Source organism: Scomber japonicus, chromosome 4, assembly GCF_027409825.1.
Source record: "Scomber japonicus isolate fScoJap1 chromosome 4, fScoJap1.pri, whole genome shotgun sequence".
NCBI classification, from domain to species: Eukaryota; Metazoa; Chordata; class Actinopteri; order Scombriformes; family Scombridae; genus Scomber; species Scomber japonicus.
The window spans coordinates 7,657,425-7,674,455 of record NC_070581.1 but is presented as its reverse complement, the minus strand read 5'-3'; the positions used below and the strand labels follow the sequence as shown (position 1 = coordinate 7,674,455).

Genomic DNA, 17,031 nt, shown 5'->3' with positions numbered 1-17,031 from the left:
TCACCTAATGTATATCCTTTCAGGTCAACCCTATACTTTTCTTTGAACTATTACCATGTACCTCCACTTCTCATTGAGCACTAACTGAAATAAATTGACATGCCAATAAAAGTGGGGATGAATATGTCTGTCACAAGCTCATCTATGTCTCAAGTTCAATTAAGTCAAATTGTTTCAGGGCCAAGGGAATTTAAAAAGTATAAGATATAGGATATTGTGTTAACATGCATGTAAGTTAATAGAATGGTATTAGACTGATTCAATTCTCCTGTTGCGTGTTCATACATGCTCACTTTTGCATTTCCAAGCAATCAGTGTTTGAGTATGCTTAGGTATTTGGTGTCCAGTAACATAAGTAACCGGTGACTTTTTTCCCTTTCAGAAAAACTTAGACTCACGGATATCAACAGAAAAGGGAGCCTCAATGCTAAACCTGAGACGAGAAGCCAGTAGAGTATAGTTCAGATCCAGATGTGTTGAATTAAATCCTCCTATTGCCTCCCAGAATGCCTCTCAGACTGCACTGGCTCATAAATCAACATGATCTATATCCAGAACAGACATCACACAGACAGACACAGCTTGCTTTCGCTGTTAGCTGCTACCACTTTCTTAGCTTGCAACCTCTGTGCTTTATACACAATGACTCAGCAAACACGATCAGCGCCAGAAAACAGCCAGGCGTTATTTAAAATGTTGGAAGGAGGCGGAGGGGAAGAGGGTTACGATAAGTGGTGGGGAGAGTCTGGATGAAGAGCAGAGAATGGGGGTATAATTTCCATGCAAATTGGCCATGTGGTACAAATCTTACATTGACATTCCTCACGTTTCCCAGCTTTATGTTCCTTATGCAACTTTACGGGAAACACTTTTTTTTTGTCTTTATCCCTGAGCTACATGTGGGTAAAAAGCAGAAGAAATATGACTTGGGGTGGCACTTTATAGCAGTTGAAATGGCAGCACAGGATGTTATGAGATTTTACGAATAAACATCTCTACATTTATGAGAATGAATACAGTTTCCTGACTTGTGTAAATGAAAGATGGTAATGTGTTGTAAGCCAAAAAGTAATATCTGCCATGGAGGATGAAATCTGCAATAATTTGTTTGACTTGGAGGCAGTGCAATAAGCTGGTAACACTGATGTATTATCACCTTATGAAGTGGATATTGCTAAGTTGTTACAAAATTGTTGCTACATCCAGTAGATACAGACAAACATTAGCATTCATTTGGAGTTTATTTCTGGCAACCTGATAAATGTTAAATATTCACTCCAACTCTTAAAGAAAATGTGTGACTTTAGCTGTTGAAAGCTCCACTGTGTTCACCAGCTAAGTGCTAGGTTTTTTGTCTGTGGCTAGCAGGTAGCATACAGTGGGTTTTATAGCAGTCTAACAGATATGGGCCATAAAACCAAAACACTTAGCTTTAAGGAATAGTTTAATAGTTTGAGAGGAAAACATATTCACTTTCTTTCTAGAGTTAGATGATAAATGTTCATATCTGATCGCAACATATGAAGTTACAGCCAGCAGCTAGTTTGCTTAGCTAACCTAACTTTGTCCAAAGATAACAACATCCATATACCAGCATTCAACTGCTGCATTAACATATTATAGCTCATTTTGTCTCTCCAGCTCAGTATTCCAAACATTATAATTAAAACATTTTGTTCCCAATTTCAAAAGGAGACTCTCTTTGCAGTTAGTGTTCACCATATAATTAGCATTGACACATAAATCAAAATGCGATCTACACTACATTTTGCCACTGTGGCTTAGTTGGTTTGTGCTTGCCTGGTAAGGCTTCATGGTCATGAATCATTGTGGCTAAATCTCTCTTCTAATTATCTAATTGTCCTTCCCTATTGTGAAATGTTCCCATTATTATTTGTGGTGCCAGAGATCGGTCGGTGTCATTCAGTTCCAATGAGAGCTAATTGAAAGTCATATTTCACGGCATGTCCCTTTTAATAAAAATACCAAATATCATATTAAATCAAGTAACTTTTGAAACAAGACACATTCATTATCTTACAAGTGATACATGTCCTTTATAAGCAATAAAACACATCCGTGCGATATTCAAGACTAAGTAAGCTAATGCTACTATCAACGCCTTACTTGGACTGGTAGCTTATGGTGGCCAATGTTAGTTGACGTTAGCAAACTTTAACAGTGTAACTAAGATTACTGAGTCACTTTTAGCAGTTACCATTATCCTACTTGTGGCAGCAGTCACCTTTTTATGGTAACATCATATTCACACTCAGTAAAAGCTAATTATATGTTACTAGTTGTAATTTCTAGCGCTTTAGATAAATTGCCCAAACTTAAGCCTAAATTTGACTTATTTACTGGGCAAACCACGTCACTGAATTCTACTGAAGGAAACATCAGGACAGCGATGTAAAGAAGGAGACCAAGATAAAAACTGAGACTGGTCTTTGGTTTTGGGATTTTTATTGTAAATGTGTTTTACATAGAAGAACAAAAGCAAAAATATAACATTTGTAGCAACTCTTTTTGTGTTTAAGTGTTAATCAAGCACATTTAAAACAGACCGTCACAATACATTAGATTGTACTGCATTTTGCACCTGTCAAAACATGTGCAAGTCGCAAAACTGTTACATAAATGCATTCAAATGTGGATCCATGGATGAATCATGAAACATTTTATGAGCTGTTTTAATAATGTGTCACGTAAACACCTGACAAAAAAGTTGCCATATTTTTTACACTATATATATTTGAATTATCATGTTATGTACACTTTCTTTACATATTTTTAAAAAATGTTCACAATCACAGAAATCACTAGAAGAATATTTCAGTTCTCCTTCCAAATGCACATTCAGTATTTACATACATTCATGGGTTCACATAAAACACCCACTCAGAAAAGTGTCTTTTCTGATTGTAGCTATGGAAGGAATGCCTGGCAGAGATAATACACTTTCCCCATACAGCGTCTTATTCACGTGCTGTGCACTAAACACCCAAAGGGTTTGTCAAACATTGTAGGTTTCAGCGAATCAAACATATCCAAAAACAGCTGGTTTAAACTGATACATTCCTATCATCAACCATTTCAATACTTAATGTTGTCAACTGATCCTTAGCTTCGACCTCATGGCACAAAAATCCATCTCTGGACTCTGTACAGTAGGCATTTTGTGTTCCCCCCCTTCCCCCCCATGATTCATTTGGTTTAATTCAACTGAGATGCAAAACACAGAATAAAGAAATCTATACATGTATATGTAATGTAATGAAAAGCAAAAGAGTCACTGTTCCCTTACAGTACAAAGACAAAGGCAAGAGATTTCATATGTTCAAAATGACAGATAATGGTGTTTTCTGGGTGCTTTTCACTGCTCTATTAACCTTTGATGAATATGCTGTAACAAGTAGACCAGAGTAAATGAAAGAGATTGCTAAAGATTTCCTATGAATGCGTTATTTGATGCTGTAGCCACATACATTTCTTTCCTAGAGTATCAAGTACAAAAAAAGAGAAAAAAACTGTTAAATTTGATATGTAAATCTTTTCATTTCATCTGATATGTAAATAATTTAATCTCTATTGAAATTAATGTGTTGGGAGAAGCAGAAAAAGCAAAAACTTGATTTGGTAAGAGAAAAGGCTCTAATGGGAGCAAACTGAAAACTATTTTTTTCTCAGCTGACACCCAAAACATTCCAAACATTAAAGCGAGTCTACTGTATGTAACTTTTGAAAGAAGACATAGCACATTCATTATCTTACAAATGAAAAGTTTAATTCAGACACTCCCTTTCTTAATCCAATACACTCAACTGCAACCTCTGGTATGACAAGTAGCTTATTGTGGCTAACATTGGCTAATGTTAGCAAACTTTACATAGTTATTGCTGCGTAGCTGACATCACTGAGTCAATTTTATTAGTTATCATTATCCTATAATTGCCACTTGTGGAAACAGTGGACACCATTGCAAAATCTTAATTTTAAGATTATGAAGTTACATAACCTCGCACAAGACATTTATTTTATGGTTTGGGTAAATTTGTTATTGATGATGTTGCGGCACACAATTCCAGTTTCAACTAAAGGGCAACAAGCACAAAAATTCCAGATGTTCATCTTTTCATTCATTTCCCATGATGTATAAAATGTCAGTCTGTATTGAAATGACTATGTGGGAAAAAGAGTGATTTGAAGCCTTTTCTTGTTTCTCTTTGTAGTTTACCATGATCTATTACTTTAGTACTACTTTGACAGCAGTGGTATGAAGTAACAAATTATATGGTTAACATCTTAAGAGAACATGACAAAACCAAGAGACAAATGTTTGTCTCTATCTATACTTTCATGATGCAAAGTAGCACCATATCATGAGTTGAAGATAGTTGTGCTTCATTATTGGATGAAGTCTTTTGACTAGTCGATACAAACAAGGTATTTTTTGAAGAACAATAATTCACAATGTTGTAAAATTCAACACAGTATGGGCAGATGACCAGAAATTTGTGTCGTGATATGATCTTGGTGGTGAGCAGTAATTCAACATGAACTTGAGCTTTGTTCTTCAGTTTGAGGGTACTACAGTGAGTTTATTCCCTGTAATTAAACTCAAAGGAAACAAAGAGATTCATTCAAAGCTAAAGGAATGTTGACACATCGTCTCTGAAGAAAGAATTAAACCAAGGCCCCCCATAGTTCCCAATACTTCTTAATACAATGTCCAGTAAGTGCTTGTTGCTGGGCAACAAATACATTTCAAGACATTAAGAAATTAGTTTTTGCTAACAGCATTATCTTTCAACAACATTTGGCTCCAGGAAGGTAAAAAAAATCACTGGGGGTTTTAAATAGTAGCAGACCCCTTTTACTAATATAAGGCTTTTGACTCCAACATGAACAATACCACACACCTCAAAGTGAAAAAATACTCTTTCTTCAAATTAGAATACCTAAAAGGTTTGAGTGAGACAAAAAGTTGTAATATACAAGAAGCTTATTCCACCTGTGAGGCTGTTGTGTCAAGTAACAGTTTTCTGTTTTTAGTTTAGTTTTTTACAGTCTTTTCCTCGCCACCCAATAAATTATCACAGTACCATGAATGTACGTCACGTGTACATATTTGAACATAAACACACACGAGCAAAAGAGTCCTGCACGGACTCCTTTAAAGGGTGTTTGGACTTTCACCCCCCTCCCTCTCTGTCTTTCGTCACAAAACACGCACACATACAGGAACCCCCCCCCCACACACACACACACACAACTCTCTCTCTCCATCCCCCCGTAGCCCCCCCCCCTCCACCCTCCTCTGCTTAACGTCAGTCTGTCAGAGCGGGGTTAGGGGGGTCAGTTTGCAGAGCGTCCTGTCCTGCTGCTTCGTGGAAAGCGGTGGACTTTGAGGTGTTTCGACAGGTGATCACTGCGGGCAAACTTCTTCTCGCAGACGATGCACTGGTATGGTTTCACTCCGGAGTGGGAGCGCCGGTGTCGGGACAGCTCATCCGATCGGGAGAACCTGCCGGAAGGAAACCCAGGATGTGATTTATGAAATATGTCGCATTTTTCCGAATATCTTTTAAACCAAAATCCTCCACTAAAAATCTCCAGTTTTGTGTGTTATTATGTAATCACAATTGCAAATGAAGAGTCAGTAGTATAAAAAACTGACATGTCTAAGGAAAGTACATCTGTTCTTTTGAAATTGTCCAACTTTTTAGAATAAATGAACCAATCTGTTTGTATACAGCATCATCTATGTAGAAATAACGGACCCAGTCAAGCTTCAAGCTGCCAAATAACATAAAAGCTATGTCAAGCTGTTTTATATGAGGGTAATCTGAGAAGTGTGACGCTACACATGTGCGTTGCCCTGCATCTTCTCTGTGAAGTTTAAGAGGTGTCCCATATTTAGCTCAACACATGAGCCCGGTCTATTCCTGGCTTGCTCCGCTGTGGTCTCTATGGGCCCCAGACAGCTTGGATACCGTGACAGTGAAGGTTTAAGTGGATGATAGCGTAGTGCCTCTTGTATATGTCTTTGTGTGTAACTGTATGTATTAGTAAAGCTGTTAAGATCAGATTAATCTGTAACACGGATTGATTTCCCGGCGTGCTTCCAGTAGCAGCAGCAGGCTGAAGCCATGGAGGCGATAACTCAGAGATGTAAAGACATCACTCACAGTTATTACAAACCATTTCCACCCTAGACATGGATTACACAACCAGTCTATTCATCATTTTAATGGCCCAGCAGTAAAAAGAAGATAACTGACAGAGCTTATAAAGTTAAGCTGTGGATGTTTCAAAAGCCAATAACTGCGAGACAAATCATCAAACCTGTGGACTGATGTGGTATTAAGATCTGTTTCACCTGCAAGTCTGCAGTGAATGTTAGCTTGGCCTATCTAGCTGGGAATAGAAGTGATGGTTAAATGTATTGTATTGGCTTCAAGGATGCCACGTGGTTTTGAGATTCCTAAAAAGGTTTTGAAAAACTTCAAGTCATTGAGATGAAACTCAATCATGTAGATGCGCAAAAGCACAAAAACAGTGTAGGGAGATGATGCGCTCTGCAATGTATAGTGAATTAATAATTAACAACAAACTTTACGATCGTTTTAAGTTAAATATACATTATTTAATAATTTTTGGGCACTGGGGGGAGCAGCACAGCTACTGAAAAAAACCCTTACCCACCCAAACCATTGCCATATTATCACCTTATTAATTTGTTATGGTGGATGTGTTAGCACACAGTTGCCTATTATCACATCCAGCAGACTCATGGTAACATTAGCATCTGTGGCTTTAATGTGACACTAATCTGAAGATCAGCAGTTTGATTCCAGGTTCCTTCAGTCCACATGTCATGTTTCTTTGGACAAGATACTGAACCCCAAATTGCTCCTGAATGCTATGCTATTGGTGTGTGGGAAAGATTAGCTCCTCCTGATGAGCAGGCACATTGCCTGGCAGCCTGCCATCAGTGTATGAACATGTGTGTGAATAGGTGAATGTGGCTTGTAGTGTAAAAGCGCTTTGAGTGGTCAAAACACTAGAAAACCCCCATACAAATACAGTCCTGTTACCATTAGCATTCATTTGGAGCCATGTTTGGAGCCTGGCAAATGTAACTCCACTACTGACTCTCCTCCACTATGTTCACCAACCAGCTGCTACCTTTGCTGCGCAGGTAGCATACAGTGGCTTTATCAGAGTGTGAGAGACGCTCCAATGCCTATTGATGTGCAGCCAGGCGATAATTCTCCTTAGTTTCATCACTATGAGCAAACCCTTATACAATAGAGATGTTTGATTTATTTTTGATAAAGAAGTGCTAACTACTGCAGGTGACAAAGACCTCGAGGCTAAAATGACTGTGATGACTCATCTGCCATTTGACAGCTTTTACAGATGTTAAAGAGATTAACTGGGCCTCTTAATCCAGAGCACCAAGAGGCATAGCATTATTAAGATAAAAATCTGAAATTACATCAGTCTCTGTGCTTAAATGTTGCTGCACATTTGTTGCTTAAAGCAATGTGACAGGCACACACATTACACTCTATAAAGCTGTACTATATCAACTTCAAGCTGGGGCATGATAGAAACCATGTATTTCCTGACTCAAACTGGGCCTGAGCCCAACTATAACATACTGTACCGGGGAGGATCTTTCAACAGAACATGCATTTAAGACTTATGCAAATAGACAGCCTGATTGTTCTTTAAATCCATGTTTTTTTGGGACGACTGATTATGTGCCAGTCTCTCTCTCTCTCTCTCTCTCTCTCTCTCTCTCTCTCTCTCTCTCTCTCTCTCTCTCTCTCTCTCTCTCTCTCTCTCTCTCTCTCTCTCTGTCGCAGCAATACCATCTGTCTCTCTCTCAAACCCTCTCTTGATATATCTTCCACTCTTTCTTTCCTAAGCTACATTGTGCAAGGTTTTTCAGCTCAACATGATCCTGGGATGGGAGCGAGGTCATTGAACTCTTAACTTCAAGGGTGGAGGTGTGTGGTTTTTGCACCTTAAGTCCTCTGGGTGGCTTGGCGCGGTCCCAGCAAAAGATAGTATACATATTAGCGTGGGCGCTGTGGGAAACACGTTCGCAGGCTTTGTTCTAGCTTGTCCCTACACTCAGCTTTGCAGTCAACAGAGCGTAGTGAAAACAGGTGGGGCAGTCAGGTTAGTTGGAAAATTACAGTAACAAAGATACTGGCATGCAGACAATACAAACTTTTTATCTGTCATCTTCGTGTTTCTTCTGTCCCTTTTGTTTATTTTATCCTGTCAGCTTATAGTTCTTTGTGTGTCTTGTCATTGTGAAAGTCAGTTTAAAGTCAATGTAAACTCAAAGGGATATCACATTAATGCATGACTGCACTAATCAATGACAGAAGTCCGCCTCCTACATGCAATCCTATATACAGCCAACCATGAAAACTCTTTTGACTGCTTTTCCTGGGCGGATTTTTTCTTTTAACCTGAAAAGCCAGATTCAAAGCTGCAAAGTCTTTCAACTTCACCAACTTCCCTACAGAGGATAGCTATCATATATATAGATAGATAGAAATCACCATCTTCCTGATAGATAGTAAGATATGCCTCTCTTTCCTCTCTTAATGCCTCTTCATTGTGCAAAAAATAAATAAAAATAAATCAAAGTGTGTCACTGCCTGACAGCATTGTTTCGTTGTAAGGATGTATGCATCAGCTGACAAGGACAACAAGCCGCTGCCCCGATGACAGATGTCAAGCACACACGCGCGCGCGCACACACACACACACACACATACGTCACGGTGTTATTACAGCAAACTGTTTGGTTTTGAGCCCAGCCATCCAACACAAACCTCACATTAGAGTATCCATGCAGGTCTGAGTTGAGCATACTGCACGCTCCTGTATGCATTGCCTGCATGTGTTCTTTTAAGTGTTTACATGTGACTCTCCCTATACATCCAGATCTGTACATGAACATAACATAAACCTAACAGCCAGAGAGAAAGAGAGGGAAAAAAGTTCCAAAACTCTGCAAAGATAAAATACGACTTAGTATATGTAGTTGTCCGCCTGATGAAATACCACTTCTCCCTACTTCAGAGAATACAACACATGGATCTATTCGAAGGTTACAAAGGGGAAAAGGTGCCTGACTCTCCAATTCGCTTCCATTTCCTGGCCCAGTGGGAGAGGAGCAGGGAAAGGGCAACTGTATAATACAGTATATTGCTGCTGTCATGTAAAATAGTTTGGAAATGTAGTTTTGGGAGCGGTGGGGGTATTATGTTTTAAGGTCAGATAAAGATATGCATCGTCCTTAGTCTGAGTGCCTACAGTGCATTAAAGAACCAATGAAACAATTTAAAAAACTGAAAAATACACATTCCTTAAGGTTAAAACAAATGTCTTATGTGCTGTTTCCTACCTGACAGCTGCAAAACATCTGCAAATTTATGTTAAACTTGACCTAAAGTTACATTATCATTTGAGCAGTATGTTTAGGATATAGTACAGCTTTAGGGATATATTTCCAGTGATACCTATGCACAGAAGCTCATAACTCTGACTATATGATTGCTTCGTACGATTATGTGGTGAAAATATAACTGCTGCCTTAGAGAGATAAGCCATTAGTTAAACAGTTTCTATTACTATTGTCATATCCTGGACTCAAAACTAAAATTAGACCACCGCAGTGCAGCTAATGCTATGTATTATATTTCATCATTCCATGTTTTTTGTGCTTCCATCTGTAAAGCAAATTTCAAGCTGGAAACAGAGATTATGTGTGTCCATGTGTCAGCCAAAAAATAAGCGGTGTTACATTAGAAAATAGAAAATCCTCATTGTCCAGAGTACAAGACATGGTTCACCATGTTTGCCAAATACTGTTCCTGACTTGTACTGATGTCACGTGTATCAAAGTTTCTAAATTATTGTATAAATATCTCTTAAGCGGAACATCTTGCTGCAATTCTGGACTGTGAGTTTCCAAGTTGACAAATCTTTTCAAGATGCAAGAACATTTTCTATTTTGTCCAGGATATCTTGATATTACATAATATCCTTCTTTTTTAAATACTTGAATAACCCAGACATGATGGATATTGTGTAAACAAAGTGTCAGATCTGGAGGATTTGAAATGGCTGCAAGTGCAGTACAAACTCTGCACAGATAGTGCTGTTGCAGGGTGAAGCCTGGTCACTGATAAACACCCGGACCAGAACTGTCTGCTGAGTTGCTCCAAACTTATCTGATTCACTCTTTCTAATATATATACACACACACACACACACACACACACACACACACACACACACACACACACACACACACACACACACACACCCTTGGTTACATTACATTCCTTGTCCTTACCTAATTCTAACTTTAACCTTTCACTTAAGTCCTCCCCATAAACTATATTATTGTTTATGCACTCTATGCACCTTTGGGCAATAACTATAAAATGTATAGAGGAGGCATCCATTATTGACCAACCGGTCAAAAGTTGACATTTGAACTTTGGATAGAAGAGTTTAATTTTTATTCTTACTTAGATGAAGGCAATGATTAAAGGACAGAAATGAGACCTGGGGCAGTTTGCTGTCTTGGAGTCTTTTAAAGAATTCCCAATGGATTGAAAATTAATTGCTTGCACCATGAAAGTCTGTCTGAATGAAAAACTTTGAATTCTGCAATAATTCAGTACATCTCTGATGCATGAATATGCGTGTGTGAAGTGGTTGCAGACAGTAAGCAAACAAGTGGAATAATTATCAGGGGGCAAAGTCTGCATGCAGACAACTTCAAAAGGCACTGTTATCTAATCTACAACTTTACCATGGTACAAAAACACACAGATAACGAGAACACACAGCCAGCATGTAGAATCTAACAAATTATAACTTTCTTGAATACATTTGAAAGCATCAATGCCGAAGACAGGCCGTTTCCCCTTCTACTTTCCTTCCTCCTCCTCCTGAATCCTTATAATATAATAAAACCCATATTTATTCCCCCATAAAACCATTATCTCTAGTGTAAAACAATATCTTGTTTTTTTAAACAAAATGGGGACTTTGAACCATTGCATGTTTCTGTAAAAAGGATGAAAACCTTCCATCACGTTTCATCCCCCAGAAAGCACTAAAACAAGATAATAAACCAGCTTCCTGCTACTACACTTGATGGATTAAGATCTGTACTTTCTTAAAGAGTGTCACATTCTCTTCTTACAACCCCAGAGTAAAGAGTATATTCATAACTGCTCTTGTCTCTAATGTGCAACACTCTCTAGGTCTCTTCAAAGTCAACACAGATTGTGAAATGTCAATTACCAACAGCGGAAGTTGATAACCCTGGTTACTGTAATCTGTGTAGTGTAGGTAAACATATAGATCAGTCCACACTGTAGGTGCGTTACACATAATTTGTTGTGCAATGCACTGTACAATTTATCCATCCATTTATCAATCAGTCATATCCATTCACCCATCCAATCTTTGATCACTTCAAGCTGAAAATGTGCATATATGCTTTCTATGATATTAGGTCCTGCTCACCTCCATCCACAGCCGGGCCATGTGCAGGCGAAGGGCTTCTCCCCCGTGTGCCTCCTCAGGTGAGCTTTAAGGTGGCTGCTCTTGGTGTACATCTTGTTGCAGCCGGGAAAAGAGCACTTGTGCATTTTAATAAGGTCTGCTACAGCACTCTTCTGGTACCTCTGGCCACCGGCGAGCACACCCGCGGCCGAACCTCCGCCCAACCCGCCTTCCCCGAGCCCTATGGGTTTGGCGGCAATGGGTACCGGCGCAATACGGACAAATTTGGACGAACCAGCGCCTCCATTTTTGCTTGCGTTGGCAATGTTTGCTGGGGAAAGCAGCTGAGGCACCAAGGCAAAGGTTTGTCCCTGGATGTTAACCAGGAGCTGGGCGATTTTGATATCCGATTGGGCCTGTGTTGCCTGGGATTGGGTTTTCTGGGGTTGGGCTTGCTGGGTGACAGAATCTGATATGGCACTGGGGCTGGGCTCTTGTTTGATCTGTATGGGCTGGATTTGTAAGATGACAGGCACACTGGAGGCAGCATTGGGACCATCTGTTGAGGCTGATGGTGAACCACAGTCCTCCTGTTTGATCCCATCAACTCCACTAAAAGAAGAACTAGTGCCAGCTATACAACAAGCATCCACTGTTGATGGTGAGCTGTCCATGTCAGAGGCACATGGTGTATGTTTGGTCTCTGTGTAGGAGGACAGTGGAGAATGAGCCACAGGCACAGTCTGATCTGAGTTCTGCGACGCGGATATGACTTCTCTCGCTATTGTCCTTTTACTTTCCGCCTCAACGTCCTCTGGCATCGGTGACATCTCTTCATCACTCCCCTCCTCTTCTTTCTCCATCGCCACCACCATGTTCTCCTCCAGGAACTCCTCAATCTCCTCCAGGGTGGGCTGAAAGAGGAGCGCTGCAGGATCCTGCAGCTCGTCTAAGAAGACGGGGAACTCGTAAGAGTCCTCTTTGGCCTGCTGCTGGAGGAGACCCTGCCGTTGCTCCCTCTTGGACTCCCAGGCCAGGCCCATGGGTAAAAGGGGGGCAGTGGGAGACGAGGAGGAAGAGGAAGGTGGGGATAGGGACAGAGATGAAGATGCAGGAGAGGACAGAGAGCTGCTGTTGGCATTATAGTTTAACGAGGTGGTGAGGGAGGCCTGTGAGAGAAGGAGGTCCAGCAGGCTGTCTTGACTCTCCCCTCCTGAAGAGCTGCTCCCACTGCTCCTGCTGCTCCTGCTCTCGTAGCTTGAGCTGAGAAGGTGCTGCGATGTCTGTGACGAGGACTCGGGGCTGGAGCAGAGGGAGGAACGAGGGCTGGAGGAGTCGCTGAGGTCATCTTCAGACAGGCGAGGCGAAGAGGAGAGTGTCACCCCTTGGTAGGGGTGATGGTGGTGGTGGTGGTGGTGGTGGTGGTGGTGGTAGATACACGCATCAGTTACCATGATACCCGGTGATACGCTACCATTGGCGTGGCAGCATGGGCATTTATAGTCAGACCCCGGGGAGCCGGTGTAATACAGGAAGGTCTCCTCACCAAGCGGCAAGTGATCCACCATTCCTGTGCGGATGAATGGCAGCTGGACTCTGCTGTGAAGATCAAGCTCTTCTGCTGAAGATTGGCTGAATGTTGATAAAAAACTGTGTTCTTCCTCCTGCAGAAGACAAATGATTGTTCATCAGTTATAACAATGAAAAAATGTATTTGATATTGTACATGAGCCTAAAACTACTTTCAAGTAAATCTGAATCAAAGGTAAATTTAACTTTACAGTCAACAGTTCTGTGCACTAATGTGACCCATCCAATTCCACAAACTAGCACGACAACACAGTAAGTACTCAGCCTGCTCAGTTTAGACAGAATGACCGCACCAAGTGTCCAGTCTGACTTTAAACTGTGAGGTTAATGTTTTACAAGATAGTTCTGCAGGTTTATACAAAAATGTGTAAACCAGCATACACATGGAATTTTACCATTTGGTTTCTATGCACTACCTGTTGCTTGTTCAAGAGGTCTGCAGTTGATGGCGCTCCAAAAGGAAAGTCAACCACGTGTGAAAGAAGTGGAATTTGAAGACTCTCTGTGTATGTGTGTGTGTGTGTGTGTGTGTGTGTGTGTGTGTGTGTGTGTGTGTGTGTGTGTGTTGCAGCTGCTGGTGCTACAAGCTGACCATGTGGAATCAGGGGTTCCCATTTCTCACCACTTCTAAGATAAAACCGCACAGTTCTGCTGTCATTTAATGGTGTGCTTCTATTCATTTCTCCCTTGTGGTCCTTATCATTGCTTGCTAAGGGCTACAAAGTAAGTATTTATCACTTAAAGGAAAAACAATTGCAATACTAACATGACAATAAAACCACAAAGTTCAACCAGTTACAGCACAACAATGCTGTCCAAGCAGTTGACAGGCCCGTGGTGATATTTCATGAGTGTAAGATCAGCAGATTTCACTGAAATGATGAGTGAAGGATTTAATGTCTATTTTTATCCAAATAGTTCAAACAATGCACCATGTCTACATTTACATGGATTAAAATGCAAAACATTATCAAATGGCTTTAAATGCAATGAGTAGCTTATGATGATTAAACATGACGTTAAAATCCCCTTTTTAAAGCTTTAAAAGGCTACAGTGTACATGTGTATTGAATGCACTCAACAAAATGAATGTGCGCCCTCTTCTGTAGAGCGAAAAAGCAGTCCGTTTTTTCCAAAGTGAGTCTGGGGACCTCCAGGGGTCCTCAAACAGATTCCAGGTGCCTCAGTAAATAGTTTAATGTCATCATACTTTTACAAACTTTGAGTTATGTGATCGCAATCACACGAGGTTAAAGATAATCCTTCCTATGATGCTTTAGAAGCTTTTGTTTCTCACCTTCTGTGTAATTTAGAGATCTACTGTAGAGCCAGTATTCGACTCAGGTATGATTTATGTGATAAAGTCATATGACATCGAGGGGCTGAGGTGTTTTGCTGCTGTACATACGCCATAGATCATGGAAAAAAAGTTTTGGAAACACCTCAGCTTGGCCAAGTCTTAAGTCATTTGATCACAGTAACCCTGCCGCACCGAAACATCTGAAGACTTCGACAGCATGATGCGCTCCTGCTCGCCACGCTGTACGAGGTTAAGTTAAGGTTAGGTTCGGAACTCAGAATTTATTTATGGCCTATTTAACACTGCGGACCGTGACAGCGACCGTCACGCCACAGGGAGAAAATAAACCCCCGATATCAAGTGAGAAAAATACAAATAAAAGATTAATTAAAACAAATCAATATTCAATCACATGTGTCATGCGCTGCAGCTTGGATTTATATGAGTTATTAGTGTGAAAGCAGCAGCTGCACATACAGGATAATATCACTGCATCGCCATAAGCTTGCAAGCTTCACATACAGTGTAGCGAGCAGATGCCTCCAGTGGAGCCATGCTTCTCACTGTACATGACAGCGACTGACAGAAAACACACACACACATAAATGTAAATATATAAACAAGCGCTTTTCAGTCCATTGTTCAAATCACAGCAAGCGTGTTGCCTTCTGCACTCACCTGTATATGTGAGGAATCCAAGATTGCGCTTCTTACCGCTGAGCGCTCTCCACCTGAAAGTAGCTGTCAGTGCGTAATCGTGCGTAATGGCAATATAACTCCACGACACGGTCTTTGCATAGCTTTACTCCACCACGCTCTCTCTCTCTCTCTCTCTCATACACATACACGCATGCACACATGCACACACACACAATCTCTCTCTCTCTCTCTCTCTCTCTCTCTCTCTCTCTCTCTCTCCAGAGGGCTGGTAGTTCGCTTAACCGTCACATGATCAGAGCTGGGTATGTTATACCAGTTAAAATAGGGGGTCGGCTTATGAAGGCTCGCCTGCTTGGTGCGCTTGCATTGGCTGTCGTCGTAAGGAGGCCGGCTTCAGGGTCTAGCGTCAATGGAGAGAGGGATTGTGTGTGTGTGTGTGTGTGTGTGTGTGTGTGTGTGTGTGTGTGTGTGGGCCCTGATCATAAAATGTGTATACATTATATAGCTATAATGACAACAAGGGACTTATATAATGTGTTGTCATGCTTTATTTACATTGTTACACTATTTCCAAGAGGTCTTTTTCACTGTGATACACCTGTTTTATGTGTCACACAGTATTGTAATGCATTGTGACATCATATAATAATATTGTCTGTAAGGCTTCAGTTGTTCCTGTTGTAGTGTCACTGAGTCATGTAATAGCTCTGTGGGATGATAGTTTATTATCTGAGGGAAATAAGTTAAAAGTTTGCCCTCTTTCTGAAAATTCACCATATTATTACCATGTGTTGCTGTATTTGACACTTACAATTAGTATCTTAACTTATATTCATCACACATAATGAAATTTTATCTGCTAGGATCTGGAGGAACCAATAAAGGCACACATATCCACCTTTTAGTTCACAGGCTTCCTCTCTGCTGCCTAGAAAGCACACTGAGCTTTAGCTTGTTGCAGATGACCATGACTGAATAAGAGGCTGAGTGACTGAGTGACTGAGTGACTGAGGGGGCTATTGAGTGAGTGAGTAAGTGAGTGTGTTTACATGTTGCCTAATAACATCAGTAATAGAACTTTTGCTTTCACTCCAACTGAGCAGACCTCATATAAACACCTCCGCTGGGCTGAAGTAACTTTACTGGCTCCAAGCTAATTTGATTTTGCTTGCGTAGGTTAAGATTACCTTCAGTGTGTTTGGATAAATGATCCACTTTCAGCCTGCTTGTAAACACTAGGAGTACTTCAATGTGTATGTGTATACGGTACTGAGTCAGTGGCTATTATGGTGTGTAAAAGGATACACATAGATCACACTGAGGAGGTTTGTTTTGCATATGTAAGACCCATTGAATATTAGCCGATACTGCTACAACTACTGACACTGGTGCTATACTGTTACTAATGATACTGAAGCTACTTCTACTGCTCTTATTGCTTTACTGCTATTACTTCTTATGCTACCATTACCAGGCCTGGTATACCACTGCTACTAATATTGGTTTACCCACTACTACTGCTGCCAATACAGCTACTGTTCCCAAAATTGCTACGTCTATCACGTGTTATAAGTAACATATTGCTATTAGGGGAGAATGGAGACAGTTGCAACATCTGAATTTTTCTATTCAAATCAATATTGTGATTGATATGTTATATGTTACCATCTTTAAATGGTATGGGTAATTAGAAGACATGTGTAAGTTTAATATGTAAATGTTTGGTGGGCCTAGTCCAAATGGTCTCTGAGTAACTGAGTAATTTAAAATGTGTTGCAACTGTACCCAGTCTCCCCTACTAACCACACTTCTGCTACTGCTAAAAAGGTATAATCACTTCCTATACCACAAGTAGGCTTTTTTCTCCAGAAGACATTTTGATGTGTTACATTAGGCACAGCACAGGTGCACATACTTATTTA

At 40.5% G+C, this 17,031-nt stretch overlaps 1 protein-coding gene across 1 annotated transcript; it reads right to left on the bottom strand.

The window, feature by feature from the left end:
• Positions 1-5,316: 5,316 nt before the first annotated feature.
• Positions 5,317-15,284, bottom strand: LOC128357508 (Krueppel-like factor 15). The gene is made up of 3 exons (XM_053317870.1): positions 15,128-15,284; positions 11,581-13,223; positions 5,317-5,527 (listed from the first exon to the last, which is right to left on the bottom strand). The coding sequence occupies exons 2-3, from the start codon at positions 13,125-13,127 to the stop codon at positions 5,359-5,361; spliced, it is 1,716 nt and encodes a 571-aa protein (XP_053173845.1). The 5' UTR covers positions 13,128-13,223; positions 15,128-15,284; the 3' UTR covers positions 5,317-5,358.
• Positions 15,285-17,031: the final 1,747 nt, after the last annotated feature.